Source organism: Mirounga leonina, unplaced genomic scaffold (assembly GCF_011800145.1).
Source record: "Mirounga leonina isolate KUSES-001 unplaced genomic scaffold, KU_Mleo_1.0 Mir_174, whole genome shotgun sequence".
In the NCBI taxonomy this organism is placed as follows: domain Eukaryota; kingdom Metazoa; phylum Chordata; class Mammalia; order Carnivora; family Phocidae; genus Mirounga; species Mirounga leonina.
Genome location: NW_023270451.1, coordinates 43,481,636 through 43,500,064, shown reverse-complemented (window position 1 = coordinate 43,500,064; position 18,429 = coordinate 43,481,636). Strand labels below are relative to the sequence as shown.

At 44.3% G+C, this 18,429-nt stretch overlaps 1 protein-coding gene across 2 annotated transcripts in view; it reads left to right on the top strand.

The window, feature by feature from the left end:
• Nucleotides 1-4,583: 4,583 nt before the first annotated feature.
• The window catches only part of JAZF1 (JAZF zinc finger 1), a 325,686-nt gene continuing 311,840 nt past the window's right edge, over nucleotides 4,584-18,429 (top strand). Inside the window, exon 1 of one of the 2 annotated variants that reach the window (XM_035020806.1) lies at nucleotides 4,584-4,766. In XM_035020806.1, coding sequence (XP_034876697.1) covers nucleotides 4,652-4,766 — 115 coding nt within the window. In that variant the 5' untranslated portion in view covers nucleotides 4,584-4,651. The remainder of the gene's footprint in view (nucleotides 4,767-18,429) is intronic. The other variant, XM_035020809.1, reaches the window with a different exon arrangement.

Below are 18,429 nucleotides of genomic sequence, written 5' to 3'. Positions count from 1 at the left end.
AGAGCAGAAAAAGCTGATTCATTTCTGAGCTGGAGTAAAATCAATACAAAAAAACTTGAAGATTTGGTTGCATAAATACTAAATAAGAAAATCTGGAATAGATATCATCTTCCTTGGAAGAAGGTGAAGCCTAAAGAAAATACCCTGTCAAGACAAAGGTTGCTGTAGGCAGAAGTGGCAGCCTGTGTCTTCAAGAGCTGTCATTCTTTTTTTTTAAGATTTTATTTTATTTTTTACAAAAGATTTTATTTATTTGACAGAATGAGAGAGAGGGGGAGGGAGGGCACAAGCATGGGGAGTGGGCGAGGGAGAAGCAGGCTTCCCACTGAGCAGGGAGCCCAAGGCGGGTCTCGATCCCAGGACCCTGGGATCATGACCTGAGCTGAAGGCAGACACTTAACCAACTGAGCCACCCAGGCGCCCTGAGATTTTATTTTTAAGTAATGTCTACATCCAACGTGGGGCTTCAATTCACAACCCCGAGATCAAGGGTCGCATGCTCCATCAACTGAGCCAGCCAGGCGCCCCAAGAGCTGCCATTCTTATAAGTGGCCATAGAATGGCATGAGCAGAAGACTGGGTTCCTGATCTGCTCAGTCTATGTAGTGGTGGTGGTCAAAGGAATGCTTCACGGCACTTACTACAAGCCTGCTTATTATATCCAGTAAACCTGAAAGGCAACTTAAGAGGGACCTGGCCCAGAAAACCTGAGAAAGCTAGAATTGAAGGCAGTGTGGAGAGTTAAACTCAAAACAGATTCCAGGAATTTAAGGAAAAAAAAACCGATGAACATTGGGGAAGGGAAGGAAAATAAAATAAGATGAAAACAGAGAGGGAGGCAAACCATTTTGGACTCTAAACTGTAGGAAACAAACTGAGGGTTGCTGGAGGGGAGGTGGGTGGGGGGAGGGGTAATTGGGTGATGGACATTAAGAAGGGCACTTGATGTAATGAGCACTGGGTGTTATATGCAACTGATGAATCACTAAATTCTTTCCCTGAAACTAAAAATACAGTATATGTTACCTAAATTGAATTTAAATAAAAATATTAAAAAAACAAAACAAACAAAAACCAAAACAGAATCCAATGTTCATATACATCCTCTTGTAGTGCTAACAGATGTCCACGCTGGGCACAGGAAGTGCAAGGTTTTATCAGAATATCCCTAAATTAACCAAGTCCAGTAGGTGAAGGCCAATTACATGAAGCCAAATCCTCTGGTGGCTTCGATTGGCTCCATTAGACCAGCTGTACCAGCCCGTGGTCAATAGCCATGCTGGATTTTGGGAGATTGCTACTGGATCCCAAATCATTTGTAATGCTAAGTACCAAGCTATGGGGCCACTATGTCCATACTTTGTCTGGGTCTACACATCGGGAGGCATAGTACTCTGGGGAAAGGCAAATGGTTTGCAAGAAAAGGGTCTTAAACCCAGGGAACGCTTCTGGCTATAGCCATTATCCTATCCTTCTGACTCCTCAGTTCTCTCACTGTCCCTTTCCTTTGAAATATTTTTACTACCCAAATCAGGCAGACAAATGTTTTTGTAAATGTAGGGGTATATCAGCCATCATTTTCTCTTGGACATAATAGGCTGAAATGTTTATTTTCTATATTTTTATAGCCTAGTGTTGACACTATCTGAAGGAACACCCTTAAAAAAGACTTTTATTTTTAAAAATTAAAAAAAAAAATTTTTTTAAGTAAGCTCTAGGCCCAATGTGGGGCTTGAACTCACAACCCCGAGATCAAGAGTCACATGCTCTACCAATTAAGCCAGCCAGGCACCCCTAAAACAAATACTTTTAAATGTAAGAACAGGATGGTAAGCAAGCTACCGTAATTTTTTAGAAATTTGCCTGTGGTTACTATATCTTTGTTCTTTTATTGTCTACTGATGCCTGACTGAAGGCGCTATGACTACAGAGAGGAACCTGGCTGTGTGGGCCTGGGGAGAACACACTCTATACCCTGGCCTCAATTTATTTACCACATCTACAATATCAGTGGCTCCTACAGCCAGAGTATCTTCCCAAATCTAACAGACCATGATTATGTATCTAATATACAGGCCAGAAATGCCTAGAGTGTGCAGATTAAAAAAAAAAAGAACAGAATGTCACATAGGCAGAGCTTCAGTTCATATAAGAATTAGAGTGGAAAATAAAATGAGTCCTTACAAAATATTAAGGTAAAGGTAAAAAGGTAAGGTAAAGGTAAAAAAAAAATTAAATCTTAAAGGTAAAAGAGTAAAAAAATTTAAACCTTAAAAATTAAAAATTTGATTTATGTTATTCTGGCTTATTTCATTAAAAAGCTCTATTTATTAAGTTTGGCGTATCACTTGTGCACTCATGTGCACGAGTGAAACCCAGTCCCCTTACTTCCTTGTCTCTTACCTGCACATTTCTGGCACTTTCCGTCTCTGAGTCTCTTGCCTGGAGTTAATAATTCCATGTAGACAGTTTTTTCTCCAGAGGACAGAGTTGCTGCTTCTCCAAAGCTCTAGATAATTCCTAGATACTGCATGGCAGTGGTGCCTAATGCTTATCTCTAGGGGGAAACTGTTTGGGCACCAGTTTGGGGCTGAAGCTTTTGCATTGCATTGCCCTGTCCTGTTACTTGGGGTAGTGTGTGGCTGCCAGATATTCTGCCTGCTCTCAGCTGAAGGCCTTCCCAGACTGGGCAGCTGAATGCACTGCCCAGCTGCCAAAATTCTAGGATTCTAACTCCTGCTCTTTAGACCCTTGTCTGGCCCTGGCTCCAGTCTCCAGCCAACCCGGTCGCTGGCTCATTATCAGGCCCACCCAGGCCCTGCCCCCACCCACAAATGGGCCCAGGAAACCATTCCTGGCACCAAACTGACCTTCAATGACACAACTGCCCCAGACTCATCCAACCCAACTCTCATCTCAACACAAGTCTGTCTCCTTGTGAGCAGGGCAAGAAGAAATGGAGAGAAGAAGGGGAAATGCCACGGATGAGGGAACTAAGCATCCCCAATCTCTGTCAGATTATAAAACTTTTGTGGTGCCTTCACTCTAAAAATGCAAATGAAAAATATTAACAGTCTTAGTAACAACATGGGGGATGAATATAGTTGATGGAGAGGGGAATACTATTTTTGTATGTATCTGCACCTGGGGTAAGTGAAATTTGTCCCAAGGAAAAGTGCTAAATTCAGTATACCTGTATTAATTAAAAAATGCACTGTTGGATCATAAACTGCCGATAATGTGCTTTGTTTCTTAGGCACCTGGAAAAGTGCTATCAGAGATTGCACACTTTGCAGGTAAAAATATGAGCGTGGGGCGCCTGGGTGGCTCAGTCGGTTAAGCCTCTGCCTTCTGCTCAGGTCCTGATCCCAAAGTTCCAAGTTGGGCTACCTGCTCAGTGGGGAGCCTGCTTCTCCTTCTCCCTCTGCCTGCCGCTCCCCCCTGCTTGCCACTCCCCCCCTGTTTGTGCTCTCTATCAGATAAATAAAATCTTAAAAAAAAATATGAGTGCAGCTGGGGTTGGGGGTGGGGACCAGAAAGTAACCGATTCTTAGCAAAATGCTACCAAATTCAACTTAAGTGTTTAACTGGTCAACATTATGGTTTAAAATGTGTAATCAAGATTGATTGTAGGAGTCTTTTCTCTTTTAAATGAAGAGTAAATATGTCCCTTGACCTTGTTTTTACTCCTTCTAGCCTTAACCAATGCACTGTCCTTTCTGCTGATAATCTTGCTCCCAGAGAGACGGATGAGTCAATTCCCAGACCTGAGATAGGGCAGTGGGGTGCTGTAATTTGGGGAAATGAAATCATTTTAGTTTTTGTTTTCCCAAAAGGAGCAGGGAGTATAACAAACGTGGTACATATGTAAAACACGGGCAAATGCACTTGACAATCAAGAAATCTATTTTGAAATTTAAATAAAGCTAAGATTTTCTTTTGGCCTAGAGGAAAATTTCATTAAAATCAATTAGTTAGTACAAACCTCCAGAGAAAATGACTTAAAAAAAAAGGGGGGGTTTAAAGAGTAAGGTGCACACAATTACCTTTCCTGGGTCCCCTGTGAATGTCAGTGTCACACCTAGACAGGTGGCCAAGTGCAAGCAAATGCCCCCGAGTGAGGCCTGGGTAACTCCCTGAGTTCTCATCGCGGGATGCATTTGTAATTAACATATGTGTATATATCAAGAAGGTAATATACCTAACCAGGGAAGCTCCAAACAGACTGCATGTATTACCAACTGTGAAGGGCAGGCCGACAGAGATAAAGTTGGTGGCAGGAGCTCGCAGGTGAGGCCTCGGTCCAGGAGCCGAGGTTGGGGCCGCACAGCTGTTGCCGCGCGCCCTGGTCCCTCCTCCCAGCTGCGGCGGCCTCACCCCCCACCCCCACCCTCCCCCCGCCGCTCCCGACGCCGCCGCCGCCGCCACCGCCTCCCCTCTGCCTCCCGGTCTCTCCTCGCTCTCCTTCATCGCTCTAGCCCCCTCTCCCTCCGTCCCGTTCTCTCCGCTCCCCTCACCCCGCCTCTCTCCCCCTCCCCCAGCCCCTCCTCTCCTCACCCCACCCTGCCTCCCTCCCTCCCTCCCTCCCTCCCTCCGCCCGCCGGCCCGGCGCTCGCAGAGCCGACACCAGGGGGGCTCTCGATGTAGCACCATGACAGGCATCGCCGCCGCCTCCTTCTTCTCCAATACCTGCCGATTCGGGGGCTGCGGACTCCACTTCCCCACCCTGGCCGACCTCATCGAGCACATCGAGGACAACCACATCGGTAAATGGCCCGGGGGTGGGCGGGGGTGCCGGGCGCGCGGAAACTCCTGCCCAGGCGAGAACCCCAGAATGGCCAGGGGTGGCCGGGAGGGAGGCAGGCGGCGGCGGGGCGGGAGGGTGTGTGCAAGCCCGGGGCGTGGGGGTGACGGGATGCGGAGGCGCGAGGTGCCTGGGGGGCGGGGAGCGGGCCGGGGTGGGGGAGGGGGCGGGCGCCCCGAGGTGCCGGGGCTGGCGGGCGGCCGGGCTGGGGGGTTCCGAGGGGCGTGCGCGCCGGCGGCGAAGTGGTGGGAGTGGGGGGTGCGCCCCGGTGGGGGGCGGCGGGAGGAGGGACCAGGCGGCGGGGAGATGCGGCGGCGGGGCCGGGCGCCGGGGGAGGGGGCGCGGGGCGGAGGGCGCGGCTGGGCCGGGCGGCTGGCGCTGGGCAGGGGCGCGGAGTTAGTTGGCCCGGTGGTCGGGGCGGCCCGAGGCGCCGGGGGGCGGCGGTGGGGGGGCGGGCGCTGCACGCCGCCCGCTGCTTCCGCCCGGGCGCGAGCTGTGAGGGCCCGGGGGCGGGGGCGGCCGGGGGGGGGGGGGGGCGGGGGGGGGGGGGCGGGCGCTGCACGCCGCCCGCTGCTTCCGCCCGGGCTCGAGCTGTCAGGGCTCGGCGGCGGCTGCAGCCGCTGGGAGGTGGGAGCGGGGGGGGGGGCGGGGGTGGCTCCACCGCGGCAGCCATTCCGCTTCCTCCTCCCGCCGCCGCCGCCACTGCGTCCTGTCAGCGCGGGTTGCTAGGTGTGGTGCGTCGGGAGGGGGCGGGAGCCGGCGGCCGCGGGCGGAGGACGCGCCTCTAGCCCTCTCTTGCCCGCGGCGTGGGGCTCGCTCGGCTGGGCCGGGGACGCTGGCCTGGGGGCCCTGGCCACCCACCCCTGCCCTGGCCTGGCGCGGACGCCGGGGCGCTGCGGGCTGAGGTCCCGGGGACGCCCGTGGGCCGCGCCCAAAGCCCCAGGCCGGGCGGCCCCGGAGGCCCCTGCGGCTGTGTGTGCTGGAGAGCAATCCCCCGGGGCCGGGGCCGGGCATTTAAATGTGCCCCGGCTCTGAGATTTGCCTTTCCAATGGTGCTAGGCCCGAGGTGTGCCGGCTGCGCCCGGGATCCGCGGCGGCGGCCTGCGCAGCTCCCTGGGCGCGGGGGACTCGGTGGCCGCGGGGGAGGGGGCGCCGGCTGCTTTCCCTTCCTGCCCGGGACCCCGGGGCCTTTCAACAAGTCCTTGAATTCGCAGAAGTCCTTGCACACTTTTACATACTCCTGTCCGGAGTTCCTGCGAGGGGAGATGGGTCGGGCTCATTTGGCTCTGGCGATCCAGCCACCTGCAGAAGGTGTGGCTGGTGCCCACGAGTTGTCCTGCGTGGGCTGGAAGGTGAAGGGACCGCGTGATGTCCCATCGGGGCTGTCTAATATGGAGAACCTGTGAATTAACCCCAGAAAGCCATTTCCAAATGAATGCTGTGGATTCATTTATGTGGATGCAACTCACGTCTCTACAAAGTTGTGAGAATAAATCACGACTGCTGTGTATTTATGCACGAATAAAATGAGGCCGAGCCTTATGCTCTTTGCTTAGTATAATCTTTCTCTTTGCACACAGTGGGTGCTTAATAAGCGTTGATTGCTAGTTTAGCGTAGGATATGAGGGGCAGGGGCATCCGGAATGGGAAGTAATCATTGAAAATGTCTACCGAGGGGCGCCTGGGTGGCTCAGTTGGTTAAGCGACTGCCTTCGGCTCAGGTCATGATCCTGGAGTCTCGGGATCGAGTCTCGCATCGGACTCCCTGCTGAGCAGGGAGTCTGCTTCTCCCTCTGATCCTCCCCCTCTCATATTCTCTCTCTCTGTCTCATTCTCTCTCTCAAATAAATAAATAAAATCTTTAAAAAAAAAAAAAAGAAAAAGAAAATGTCTACCGAATGTCTTTCAAGAAATAATTCTGATGAGTAATTGTCCAGGTTTTGAAACTTTTAAAAACATCGGTATAATAGTTTCTGCCATCTCCTCTGATAGAGGTGTGAGAGAAAAACTAGGCAAGTTTTGGTAGTCTTAAAAGCAGGAATTTAACGGAGTAACAAATTTGCTGATTCATATCTGATTGAATAGCCATAAGCAAAGGTACTTGAAGAATAAATCAGATTTTCATGATGGGCAGTTTAAAATAATACTAAAACTCCAGTAATGCAAAGTTCCAATAGAAATTTTGTAAGTTCAAATTCCTTTCCTTTCAATAATACACAGAAAATAATAGAAACAAATAAATAAAATAAATATGTATTACATAAATATATAAATAAATAATATTTCCCTACTTAGGGAGGGCTGTCATTGCCTATCCCGTTCACTTTCACTAAGAGTTATTATAAACTATAATTAATGTAAGATGAGTAATAATTTTCCCACATTGCCTGCCTACTTGGACTAGCTGGTTGAAAGAAAATATCAGTTATATTTATTAAAACGTGTTAAAGGCAGTTATTCTTCTTGAGGATTTAGTTTATAATCAAGTAGATGATTTTAAATGGTTGGTGGATCAAAAGAGTTTTCTAAGTTTGCAGAAATTGTTGTTAGTATTGGGTAAACATTTTTAAAAGTTCTGTAAATTTTCTGAAACTCACCTTTTAAGTAATGGTCATCCCCAAAGGGCTAGTCTTTAAATGAAAATATTGAAGAATTAAGTTTATAACAATAGTTATGACTTAGGCAGACTGTGTGGCAAGGCTAACAATGACTGTACTTTGGAATTAGTTTAAAACCATCCAGCTTTATGGAAGATAAATGTTAAAATGAACAAACACTTGAAATTCCCAGAGGGAAGAGATGAATTTAAACTATTGGGTGCCTTTGCTGAGCAGAGGCCCTTTACTTTGAAAGAGAGGCCTGTATGCACAAATAAGAATTGACCTGGAGAAGAGTAAAAATATCCTGATTAGTAGGCAGTGACACATAAATATACTTGATGAGGGGACATGAGTGCAGATATATAGGACCAAGGGTTTAGTGAAAGTTCTCTGTGTGAATTAAGGGTTATTTATTTATTGTTTGTGGTTCAGTCTATAAATTTTTGGAGGCAGACGGTTATTTTTAGTGATTGACTTTCTGATTGCGTGTCCTTGTTATTGAGTGGCCACATTAAAAAGATGCATGAAAGGACTACTAAAAGATTTATTTTAATATTATCTTTCATTTTTTTCACAGAGCTTGTTAATTTAGTAATCATAAGAGTATTAGAAATATGCTCAGGTGGTAGTTGCATCTTGGGGACCTTTCTGAGTTATTACTATTTAACTACTAGTCAGAATCCTTAGGCAGTGTTGACAAGAAGGTTTGTGGGACTATGGCGTGGTTCTTGTTTGACAGATTTTTCAAGGCCTTTGGTGTGCAAGGCCCACAGTTTTCATTATAATTGTAATACTTAGTTCAGATTAATTAAGTGCAGTAAGTAGAGAATAGCTATCTCTATTCTGTTATATACGTGCATTTAGCTCTTGTTTTTAACCATTTTCCGGTACCCATAGGAACAAGGATTTGGGCTGTAGGGTCAAGGGAAGTGTGATTTTCCCCATCCTCTGTCTTAGCTCTCTTCTTCCTGGAGGAGCGCAACACCTGTGTTCTGTGTTCCTGTGTTGGTCCTTGCCTTTCATCGCTGGTCTAGTACTGGAGTGCCTGTCTCCCTATACAACCCTGGTATCCCAGCCGAAGCCCTCCCCTCAGCTTAAATTGCCTAGAAATCCCATAGCCCTGCAATTGTGAAGTGTTTCTCAATCAGCTTTGCTCTCCATTCGTAGCCCAGCTCCGTTTCCTGGAGACAGGAAAAGCTGATCAAGATTTGTTTGCTTCTTACTGTGAGTAGATGCTTGAGTTTGTAGAAACACTCTTGACATGCACATCCTAGATAGGTGAAGCTAAACTAGTAACTAGGAATCACAGAAACACCAAGGGCACTAAATTTAGCACTGAAGGTCAATGTCACAGACTCATGAAATGCCTGCTCTGTCCGTGCATCTCAGTGCTGAGAAATCTTTTGGGTTTTGGTCTCAGAAAGGGATTTGTTTAATCATTCTTACTAGATTTGATTATTTGGTACATTTGTAAAAGTACCTCTGCATGTTAAATTTATTTATGTAATAATATATATTTAGTATCTATTTTATACCAGGCATAGTTCTAGGCCCTTGGTATTTGTTGGTGAACAAACAAAGATCCCAACTTTGGGGGGTTTATATTCTAGTGGTGGGAGACAGAGTAAACACTCAGCATAAAAATAAATTAAATGGGATGTTGAAGGTGGTTATGGAAAAGAGAGATTAGAGCAGGCTAAGGTAGATTGAGAGGAGGAAGTGTTAGAATTTTTAATTGGTTGGTCAGGGTAGGCTTCACTGAGAAGCTAAGAGGTAATCCAAAACCTTGACAGAAGTGAGGCAGTTAACCATGAGGACATATGGGGAACATCAGGATCCAGGCAGATGGAACAGATAGTGCAAAGGCCCCAAGGCAGACTGCACCTCTTAAGCTGGAACAGAGAATCTGACCCAACTGAGTTATTCTTGTGATGGTACTCAACTAAAAGGTCATTTAGAGCTTTCCCCAGATGTTAGGAGCCTCAGCTTTGCTATTGTTGACTCAGATTTTCCTGAAGAGGCCCCATTAGGAGATGAAATATTGTTGACCTAATGGCTTACAGTAGCTATGACTTGGTGGTTCTTGACCCTGAATGTCAGCAGGTTTCTTGTGAGTTTCATAGTTTCCTCATTTCCAAAACCAAGGGAAAAAATCCATGCTGCTTCATTTCAGAGGGTAGACTTGTAAACCATCTAATTAGTAAAGGTCAAAGTCCCCGGACAGAAAAATAAGGTACTTATTTTACTACTAATGGTGTAGAATTTGGCTTCAACAGTAGTTTAGTAAATATTTGCATTATCGTCTTAAAGTAGCACCATAGTATGCTGAATAGGTGGGTATATGTAATAGGTAGTAGGCCCTTATTATCCCCGCTTTATAGGTGAACAAATTGAGACGCAGAAAGGTTGCATAACTTGCCTTAAGTTTCCATGGCTGGCCAAGTGTGAACTGGAATTTGGATTTCAGACCAGTAGAGCTGGGCCTACGCCAAATTGCCAAATGGGTGAAGAACTAGATAGTACCGTCCCTACTTCCCCTCTAGACACAATTGGTCTGTGTTCCTTCTTTAGAAAGTGGCTCTGAACTCTCCAAGTGAGGATCATTTGAGAGGCAGCAGAGTGAACACAGCATGTTTGGGTTTGAATATACACTTCTGACACTTGTCAGCCTCCCTGTGCCTCAGTTTCTGCCTCTGCACAACGAGGACAGTAATAGCACCTACCCCGTGCAGTGGCTGAGGAGGATTAAGTGTAAAGTCCTCATTTACAGTGCAGTCGCCCAATTTCTTGCCATTTTGTGTATTTACCATGTAAGTCTGTTTGTAATCCTACTCTGAAAGTCTACAGTAGAGGTTAACAGAATGTGGGTTGTGTCCACCTACAACTATGTGAAATCAGGAGGCCCTTCCCAGGAAAGGTTGTGCATAGGAAATGGAAAACCCTTCAGGAGTCCCGCATTGGGGTTACACGCTCTGGCCACTTTCTGTTCTCTGTGGCCAGAGGTACTTCAGATGCTGGCAGAGGCCTTTGCCACTGTGGACTGGAAAGTGGCGTCGAGGCCAGTGGCCTCCAACATGGCCTTTCCTTGTGGCCTGTATTTATTTGGAAAAACCCAGGACTAGAAAGAAGCACTGTGCTTTGAGCTTGTGGGCACATTTCCTATGAGGACGTTTCCTGTGGGGAGAAGGAATGACTGAAGGAGTAAATGAATGAATGAAAGGCTTGTCACTGCCTGCCCTGCTCTTTGCCCGCACCCTGTGGCTTGGCGGCAAGGTGCCCTGCTACTCCCTCCCATAGTTCCCAAGAAGGTCCCAGCTACGGAGCCAGGTGAGGTTTCAAGTGCCTGGGTGTGCGTGAGTGCGCCTACATACCGCACACAGGGTAGGGGAACCCTAAATCTCAAACCTCACAGCATTCTCCGAAACAGTTTTCCATTTGAGCCAGTTCTCACCTGTAAACAGTCAGCTCCCCCTTTATGGACAGTTGCTCGTGAACATTCAGTCTCATACATTTCACAAGCTTCTGATTGTTTTCTTGTTGTAGTGTCCATGTTCTCTGATGTGTGACTGAGATGCGCAGACAGAAAAACTGCCTGCAACTGACTGGTTGACAAAAGCCTCCATATTTGGAAAATAACTTCCTTTACAATGCCTATATTTTGGAAACCTCTCCCGTCGTGACAGTACTAGAGATGCAAACTGCTGGCTGTTTTCAGAAAACCCGATTCTTCCCAGTGATGACAGTGAAGAAGCCTCACGGCCAGAGCAGGCTGGTGACATTTGATGCGAGGGTCTTTCCTAGGACTGTCTGGAAGCCAAAGGCCTTATGTTTTAGACTGAGATCTCAGAGACAGGACAATGCTATCAAACCCCTTAAATATCCTCCTTTTTTTTCTAGGTTTTGCTTTTAGGACAAGAACCAGACACCACATTTCTTTTTTTTTTTTTAATGAGTTTTTTTTTTTTTTAGATTTTATTTATTTATTTGGCAGAGAGAGACACAGCAAGAGAGGGAATGCGAGCAGGGGGAGTGGGAGAGGGAGAAGCAGGCTTCCCGCGGAGCAGGGAGCCCGATGCGGGGCTCGATGCCAGGATCCCGGGATCATGACCTGAGCCGAAGGCAGACGCTTAACGACTGAGCCACCCAGGCGCCCCCCACGCCCCACATTTCTTTATATTTCTCTCCCCCAACTATCCTGACCCCTGCCCTCAGATTTTGGCAGTGTTGACATGGCCTGTATGCTACCGAACTTGCTGGATTTAAGATAATATATTTTGTTTCATGATGAAGTAATAGATTTGCTCCATGTAGACCTTGCTCAAGTGTTGAATAGCACATGTTGTTTATTTAGAACCTGAAAATCAGAAACTGCAAATGTCAGAAATTTATTGGACGTTTGTTTGGAAAAAAGCAAGCCTTTCCATTTTAATATGCTAAATCGGTTTAAAGAAAATTGTATTTTTCCCTTGCACTAAACACTGCAATGTTGCAGTAGTTTTCACCTATTATTATTTTTTTAAAGGCCAGGTGCAAGCAGGGACTACATTAATGGATATTCTCTTTAAGGATGAAGTCTTCCCAGTAGCACTCTCTCCACTCTGGCAGGAGTCAAAGTGACTCTTCTTGGGTCACTAACTCCAGACTCTCTGTCCAGCATTGATAGTCTCCTAATGGCCAGAGTGGCTCTTGCCTGGCTCACCCACTGGCCTCCTAGAGGAAGCCCTGTTCATTGTTTGCCAGGCTATAATGGTGACTTTCTTCTGAGATGGACCTCTTTGAGGGGACACGATCTAGATGCCATGTTTGAATTATTAACATGGAACGAGTCACTGTTTCTTTGGTATTATATAGAGAATTGATATATAGATATACTATATAGATAAATGACATATATAATATGTAAAATACATATATATAATACATTCTAAATGATATATTTATGCACGTACATGAATATCTCCACACCCACATGTATATATGCGTGTACATATATATGTGTGTATGTACATATATATGTGTGTATATAATACATTTATACATTTATATTATATCTCTGCTTACTCTCTGTCTCTCTGTCAAAATCACTATGTATAGTGAGGACTACCACACACATTTTTTTAAAAAAGATTTTTTATTTATTTACTTGAGAGAGAGAGAGAGCACAGGCAGGGTAGGGGTGGGCAGGCAGACTCCCCGCTGAGCAGGGAGCCCGATGCAGGGCTCCATCCCAGGACCCTGGGATCACGACCTGAGCCAAAGGCAGATGCTTAACCACCTGAGCCACCCAGGCGCCCCTACCACACACATTTTTGAGTATTTACTATATATGCTAGTACTTGAGACAGTACTTCCTGTTTCCAAGGAATTGAAATTTATTTGGAAAGACCAGGTATGTACAGACTGAGATAAATGATGAATAATTACAGGGACCACAGAGACAGATTTATTGTGAAGCTAGTGAAGCTCAAGCCCCAGGGCCCCACACTTGTACAATCCATGTTTTACCATTTATGAATAGATTCCTAGGACCCACACAGTCCTTTCCAAGGTCCTGGAGGAGCCCTAGCAGTTTGTGCAGCAGTGTGTTCTTGGGATAATAACTTGTAAAATTTGGAAAAGTAAGATTAACAGCAGTTGGTTAGCATTTTTCTTTTCTACTCTGACTTCCCCTCTGTAACATATCTCCTTGGGTTCAGTGACCTCGGAGTTGAGAGTATTTTTGAGATATAGCTTGGGGGAACTTGAATTTGGGACATATTTAGCTTGGGCTTAATGGTACATATTTCTATGATTCATGGTCATCTCAGTGTCTAGTTAAGTTATTCGTAGCTCTCCGAATATGGGAATCACTTCGCAGGAACACCGTCCACTGTGCCAGCTCACCTGGGGCCCTTACAGGGCCAGAGGTGGTATTGCAGTATGAATGTATACTATGACATCTACCAGTAGGAATTAGTTTGAAATGTGGGGAGCCAGATGCGAGTCTGGAAAATTCTTCTGTTTGTTAAATGTGTAAAATTCTGAGTAAGGAGTTCAGTTCTTACCTAAGTGTAGTTAATAGGCAAGTTCCTTCTGTTAGGAATATGCTCAATAATGCAATGTAGCATATAACATATAATTATATTATATGAATATTATATATTTTACACTTATATATACTTATATATGTACTTATATATTATTTATATATTATAAAATTATATATATAATTATATATAATGCAGTGTGAGATAGTATACATTTACAAATGCACTATGTTTTTTATAGAAGTTCTGTGTTTAAGTTTCTTGCTCATTTGGCACACGCATTTATGTATCAACAACAACAAAAAGTATTGACAACAAACTGGTTAATGAGTGTCATCAACATAAAGAATATTTGAAGTCCGTCAATGCACAAGAAAGCTTGAAATGCCCTGAATTCTTATGGCTCATATATGAGAGAAAATTAATAAAGGTGTTTATAAGTTTGATAGTGATCCTAAAAATTTATATGGCTTTACCAATAAGGAGCTGTGAGGCTGAAAGTAACTTTTCTGAATTATCAGGAATTAAAAATAAGTACTGATCACCCAGACTTGAGGAAAGACTGATTTATGTTTGTGCCTTATACAAAATGATATTAATATAAATCATTGTCATATGAGAAGTAATCAAAGAATATGAAGCCCAAAAGAAGTATTTATAGCAGTGTATCAGGTGGTGAATTCACATACTGGTTTCTTATTCTGGATTTTGATTTAGTGATGTTTTGGTAATGTTCCCTTTTTGTATTTTGTTGTGATTTCTTAATCTAAATAAATGATGATTTTTGTAATCATTTTGTATTTGTAATTTTTTTTTTTTCCATAAAGAGTCTAAAGCTGCAGACCTCACAAAACATGGATCCATTTCTTGGTACCACTTAGGGACTCACCACTATGTGCCAGAGATTGTATTAACCAATTTTCATACAATATTTAATTCACCGTCATTGCAAGCCTATGAAATAAACATTATCCCGTCCTAGAAGTACTTCCAATTTGGAGTTAAATACGTTATCTAGTGAAATATGAACCAGAATGTTTATTTTGGTAAGATTATAAAACAGTGGGGCACCTGGGTGGCTCAGATGGTTGGGCGTCTGCCTTCGGCTCAGGTCATGATCCCAGGGTTCTGGGATCGAGCCCCGCATCGGGTTCCCTGTTTAGTGGGGAGTCTGCTTCTCCCTCTCCCTCTACTGTTCCCCCTGCTTGTGCTCTCTTGCTCTCTCTGTCAAATAAATAAAATCTTTAAAAAAAAAAAAAGATTATAAAACAGAAATATTTTCCTTCAGAGCAGAAAGCCTCTCCTACCTCAGAAAATAGCATCATTATGATTGGTCCTTCCCTCTTTGTCCTGTAGTACCTGCCCACCATACTTCAGGGTAACCACTTGTATACTTTGCCTCCCACCAAAACACAACCCCTACCTGGAGGATGGGCCTTGTCATCTTCCTAGCCTCTTCCTTCAAGAAGTGTTTTCAGAAATGAAATGAAAACAAAAATTGAGAAGTGCTTTGGACAGTAAGAAGAGTAAATTCAAAGGTAACTTTGGGTGGTGAAAAACATCTTTGAAGCTTATCTTCTTGGGAAGTGTGCATATATGAAGAATAATATGTTTATGTGTTTATATGTATGTTTATGGCAGACACAAATACCAGTTATGCAATTAGCCCAAGCAGTTTATATTAAAGGAATTTGAGGAAGACTTTGTTTTTTGAAGTAGATTTGAAAGAGAAATCCATGTCTTCATTTTCATACTTGGGAATTGAACTTGGTGAGGCTTGTTCCACTTTGAGGATATTATGAAGCTCAGTTGAATGATTTCTTGCCTACAATATGTGGTTGCCTAGGACATTCTAGGACTTAAACAATGCTGGGACAAGAGCGTATCTTGCTTCCTCTGACCTTTTTGCTGGGGCAGTTTGGTATAAAGGAGGCAGGGGGCTAGCGGGGAGGAGAAAGCTTGGACTAGCAGGATTTTGAATCTTGAATCCAACTACCTTTTAGCTTTTCTAACTTGGACGGTTCTGACAGTCTTCTTGTTTGTATAAAATAGTAACAATAGCTACTGTTTATTAACCATCTACTAGTGAGGCACAGGCTCATTGCTTTTTATGTATTGCTTAAGAAAGCCGCATTTGTCCCATCTAACACGAGACATAGGTGAAGATACAGAGCAAATAATGTAGCTTATAGTGCACAGCTAGAAGAATGTTCAGGGGAGTAAGGGGTAGGCTTTGCTCTCAGGTGTCCTCCTATACCTTAGTACCTGCTGTATACAGCCTGTGTTGTGGCCCTGTACAAGATATTTACATTTTAATAAAGGCTTTTATATACCTGAGTGTCTCACATACAGAAGAAAGGTTGGACTTCCAAAGGCAGCAATTTGGATCGTTGGGGAGATGCTTTGATAACCTGTCTTCTGGTAGAAATAGAAATGTTTCCAGGGGTACCTGGCTGGCTCAGTCACTTAAGGGTCCGACTCTTGGTTTCAGCTCAGGTCATGATCTCGTGGTCATGAGATCGAGCCCGCGTCAGGCTCTGTGCTAAGCTGAGTGTGGAGGCTGCTTGGGATTCTCTCTCTTTTCCCTCCGCTCCTCCCCCCGCCCCCCCAGCTCATGTGCACTTTCTCTCAAAAAACAAACAAACAAATAAATAAGATTAAAAAAAATAGAAATGTTTCCAGACTACTGAAGATGTTTACGGTGGTTGGGAGCGTCCATGAGCATCCCATCATCACAGTAACAATAATGGAACGAATAATCTGGCAGTTCTAAAGTGGTTGTAATTACTAGATTGTCTAAAGGTGCTAACTAGTTTTCTCTCCCTCGCGGATACTTAGCTTATCTGGGGGTGGGAGACTCCTGACAAACATAATACCCAACACTATACACACAAACTTCTCTTTTAGTTTAGGTTTCCAAATTAAAGTATTGGGATTATGTTCATGTGCATTAATTTAAAAATTTGTTTGGACCAATGATAACCTAATGGGACCCAGCTATAAGCACTGTGAATGAAGAGCTGAAATCCTAGTCGCCTGGGTATGTGTAGAGCCTTTCCTGCTGGACGCTTCCCTGGTGTCCTTCACAGAGCGCTTTTCAGGTCCTATTCATCACCAGGCCTTAAACAGCTGGTGCAGGAGGACATCTGGGCTTAAATTGAACCACTGTTTTTCTTACCTAATCATTCAGCAAAAGTCTCTTGAATGCTAATCCAGCTGCCTGATTGTCAGTACATAGTGTAATTATATAAGTAATGGCAAAAGCAGGGAAATTTGTAAAGACATATTTGTACTTTACTTACCGTTAAGAAAACTGAACAGCATGGTAATAAGCATAAATAAGCATAAATTATGCCCATGCTTCTTCAGGTATCAAACATAAAATGAAAGAAATGGGGTATTGAAGTTTCTTTGTAAGCTGAGGACCTCTTACAGAAAGCCTTCACCTCAGAAATTCTAGATGAACTTCTCTAGGCCTCTCCTTTCCCCAGCTAATCTCACTTTATTGAGATAACTGACAGGCCGGTGGACTGTAGACTACAATTCCTCTTCAGGGCTCAGCAGATATCTCGCGGGCATTTATTTCATAGGCCCCAAGCAATCTATAAAGAGTTTCAATTTTAGATCTTTACCGAGGAGATCTTTTGGTAGGATATTTCTGATACTAGACATCTGGAGTTTGGCACCAACTCATTGGTTGACAGTGTTTGCTTTAAACTAATAGGTCTCAATGTTCTGCCTGAGCTGGAAACTCCCTTTTGTATGTTGGCCTCACTTCAGCACTGAGCACTTTCAGGGACCCACACCAAAATATTTGTTTGAAATATGGGAACACCAGACAGGAAATTTGGTTAAGGGAAGTTTTATGGACATTTCACATCAGATGTTAGAATAAAGAAATAATACTTTGTCAAAACCTGGAAAAATAATGGCACCTTAAGTGTTAATGGATTACATTGTAAAGTAATGAGAATTCTTATCTGTGGCCTGCGGCAATCAGTCTTACTGATTTATAAGTGCCTGTATGGCACAGCAGTTTTTAACATGAGGTGTCATCAGAATCACATGGGTGAACCTGGAAAAAGTAAGAATAGCTGCCTGGCTCCACCCCCAGAGCTTCTGATGTGATTGATGTGGGGCGATCTGGGTCTGAGCACCTGTCAAAGTTGATTCTAATTTGTTGTCAGAGTTGGGAACCCGTTGGTTTACACAAATGGAATAACTAGCATTGCAAAGATTGTGGATTTTCTTTTTTTAAAGGAATAACACTTTTAAAGGGGTGTGACCTTTTTGGGTTTCAGTTCAGTAAGTGTAATTTTTAGTTTTACTGGAGGCAAACACTTAATGTAGAACAGTTTCGAAGACGTGACACTATCTCAGGTGTGGGGTTCGAGCAGAAATGCCCAAACTGGGAAACCTGTCTTCTAAACTTCTCAGACTTGATGCCCGCAGGACACAGTGTATGAACAAAGTGACCAAATTCAGTCTAATTGGGAGTGGTCCTCACCACTCTGGCAAACTAGAGGGAGCCCTGGCTTTGCTTACGAAGGCAGCTTCCACTCACCTGCAGCCCAGTGTTGTCAGGTTGGAGTGCAGGCAGTTGGCAGATCCTTGTCCTTATTTGGGAGAGAGAAGCTAGGAACTAAGATTTTTACGTGAAATCTCTCTTCTTATACTAGTTTGCAACCAGTATAGATGGTTTTAAAACACTGTGCAAGAAAACTATTCCACTCCTGCTAATCACTGTATTTAATAAGATACTGATGATAGGCGTGTGTTTTAATGGAGTATGTATAGATGCTGAGATGCACAGTAAATGTTGAAGACCGTTGTTTCCAGCAAAAAAGCTATACAACCTACAGAAGGTGTAATGGAAAGAATAGTAGCTTATAATTTTGTTTTGTTTTTAAATTTCCATTTCTTTTCAGGAAATGGTTAATTTTTAAAAAATGAAAACTTTGTGATTTCAAATTTTCTTTTATACTATACAAAATTCTAA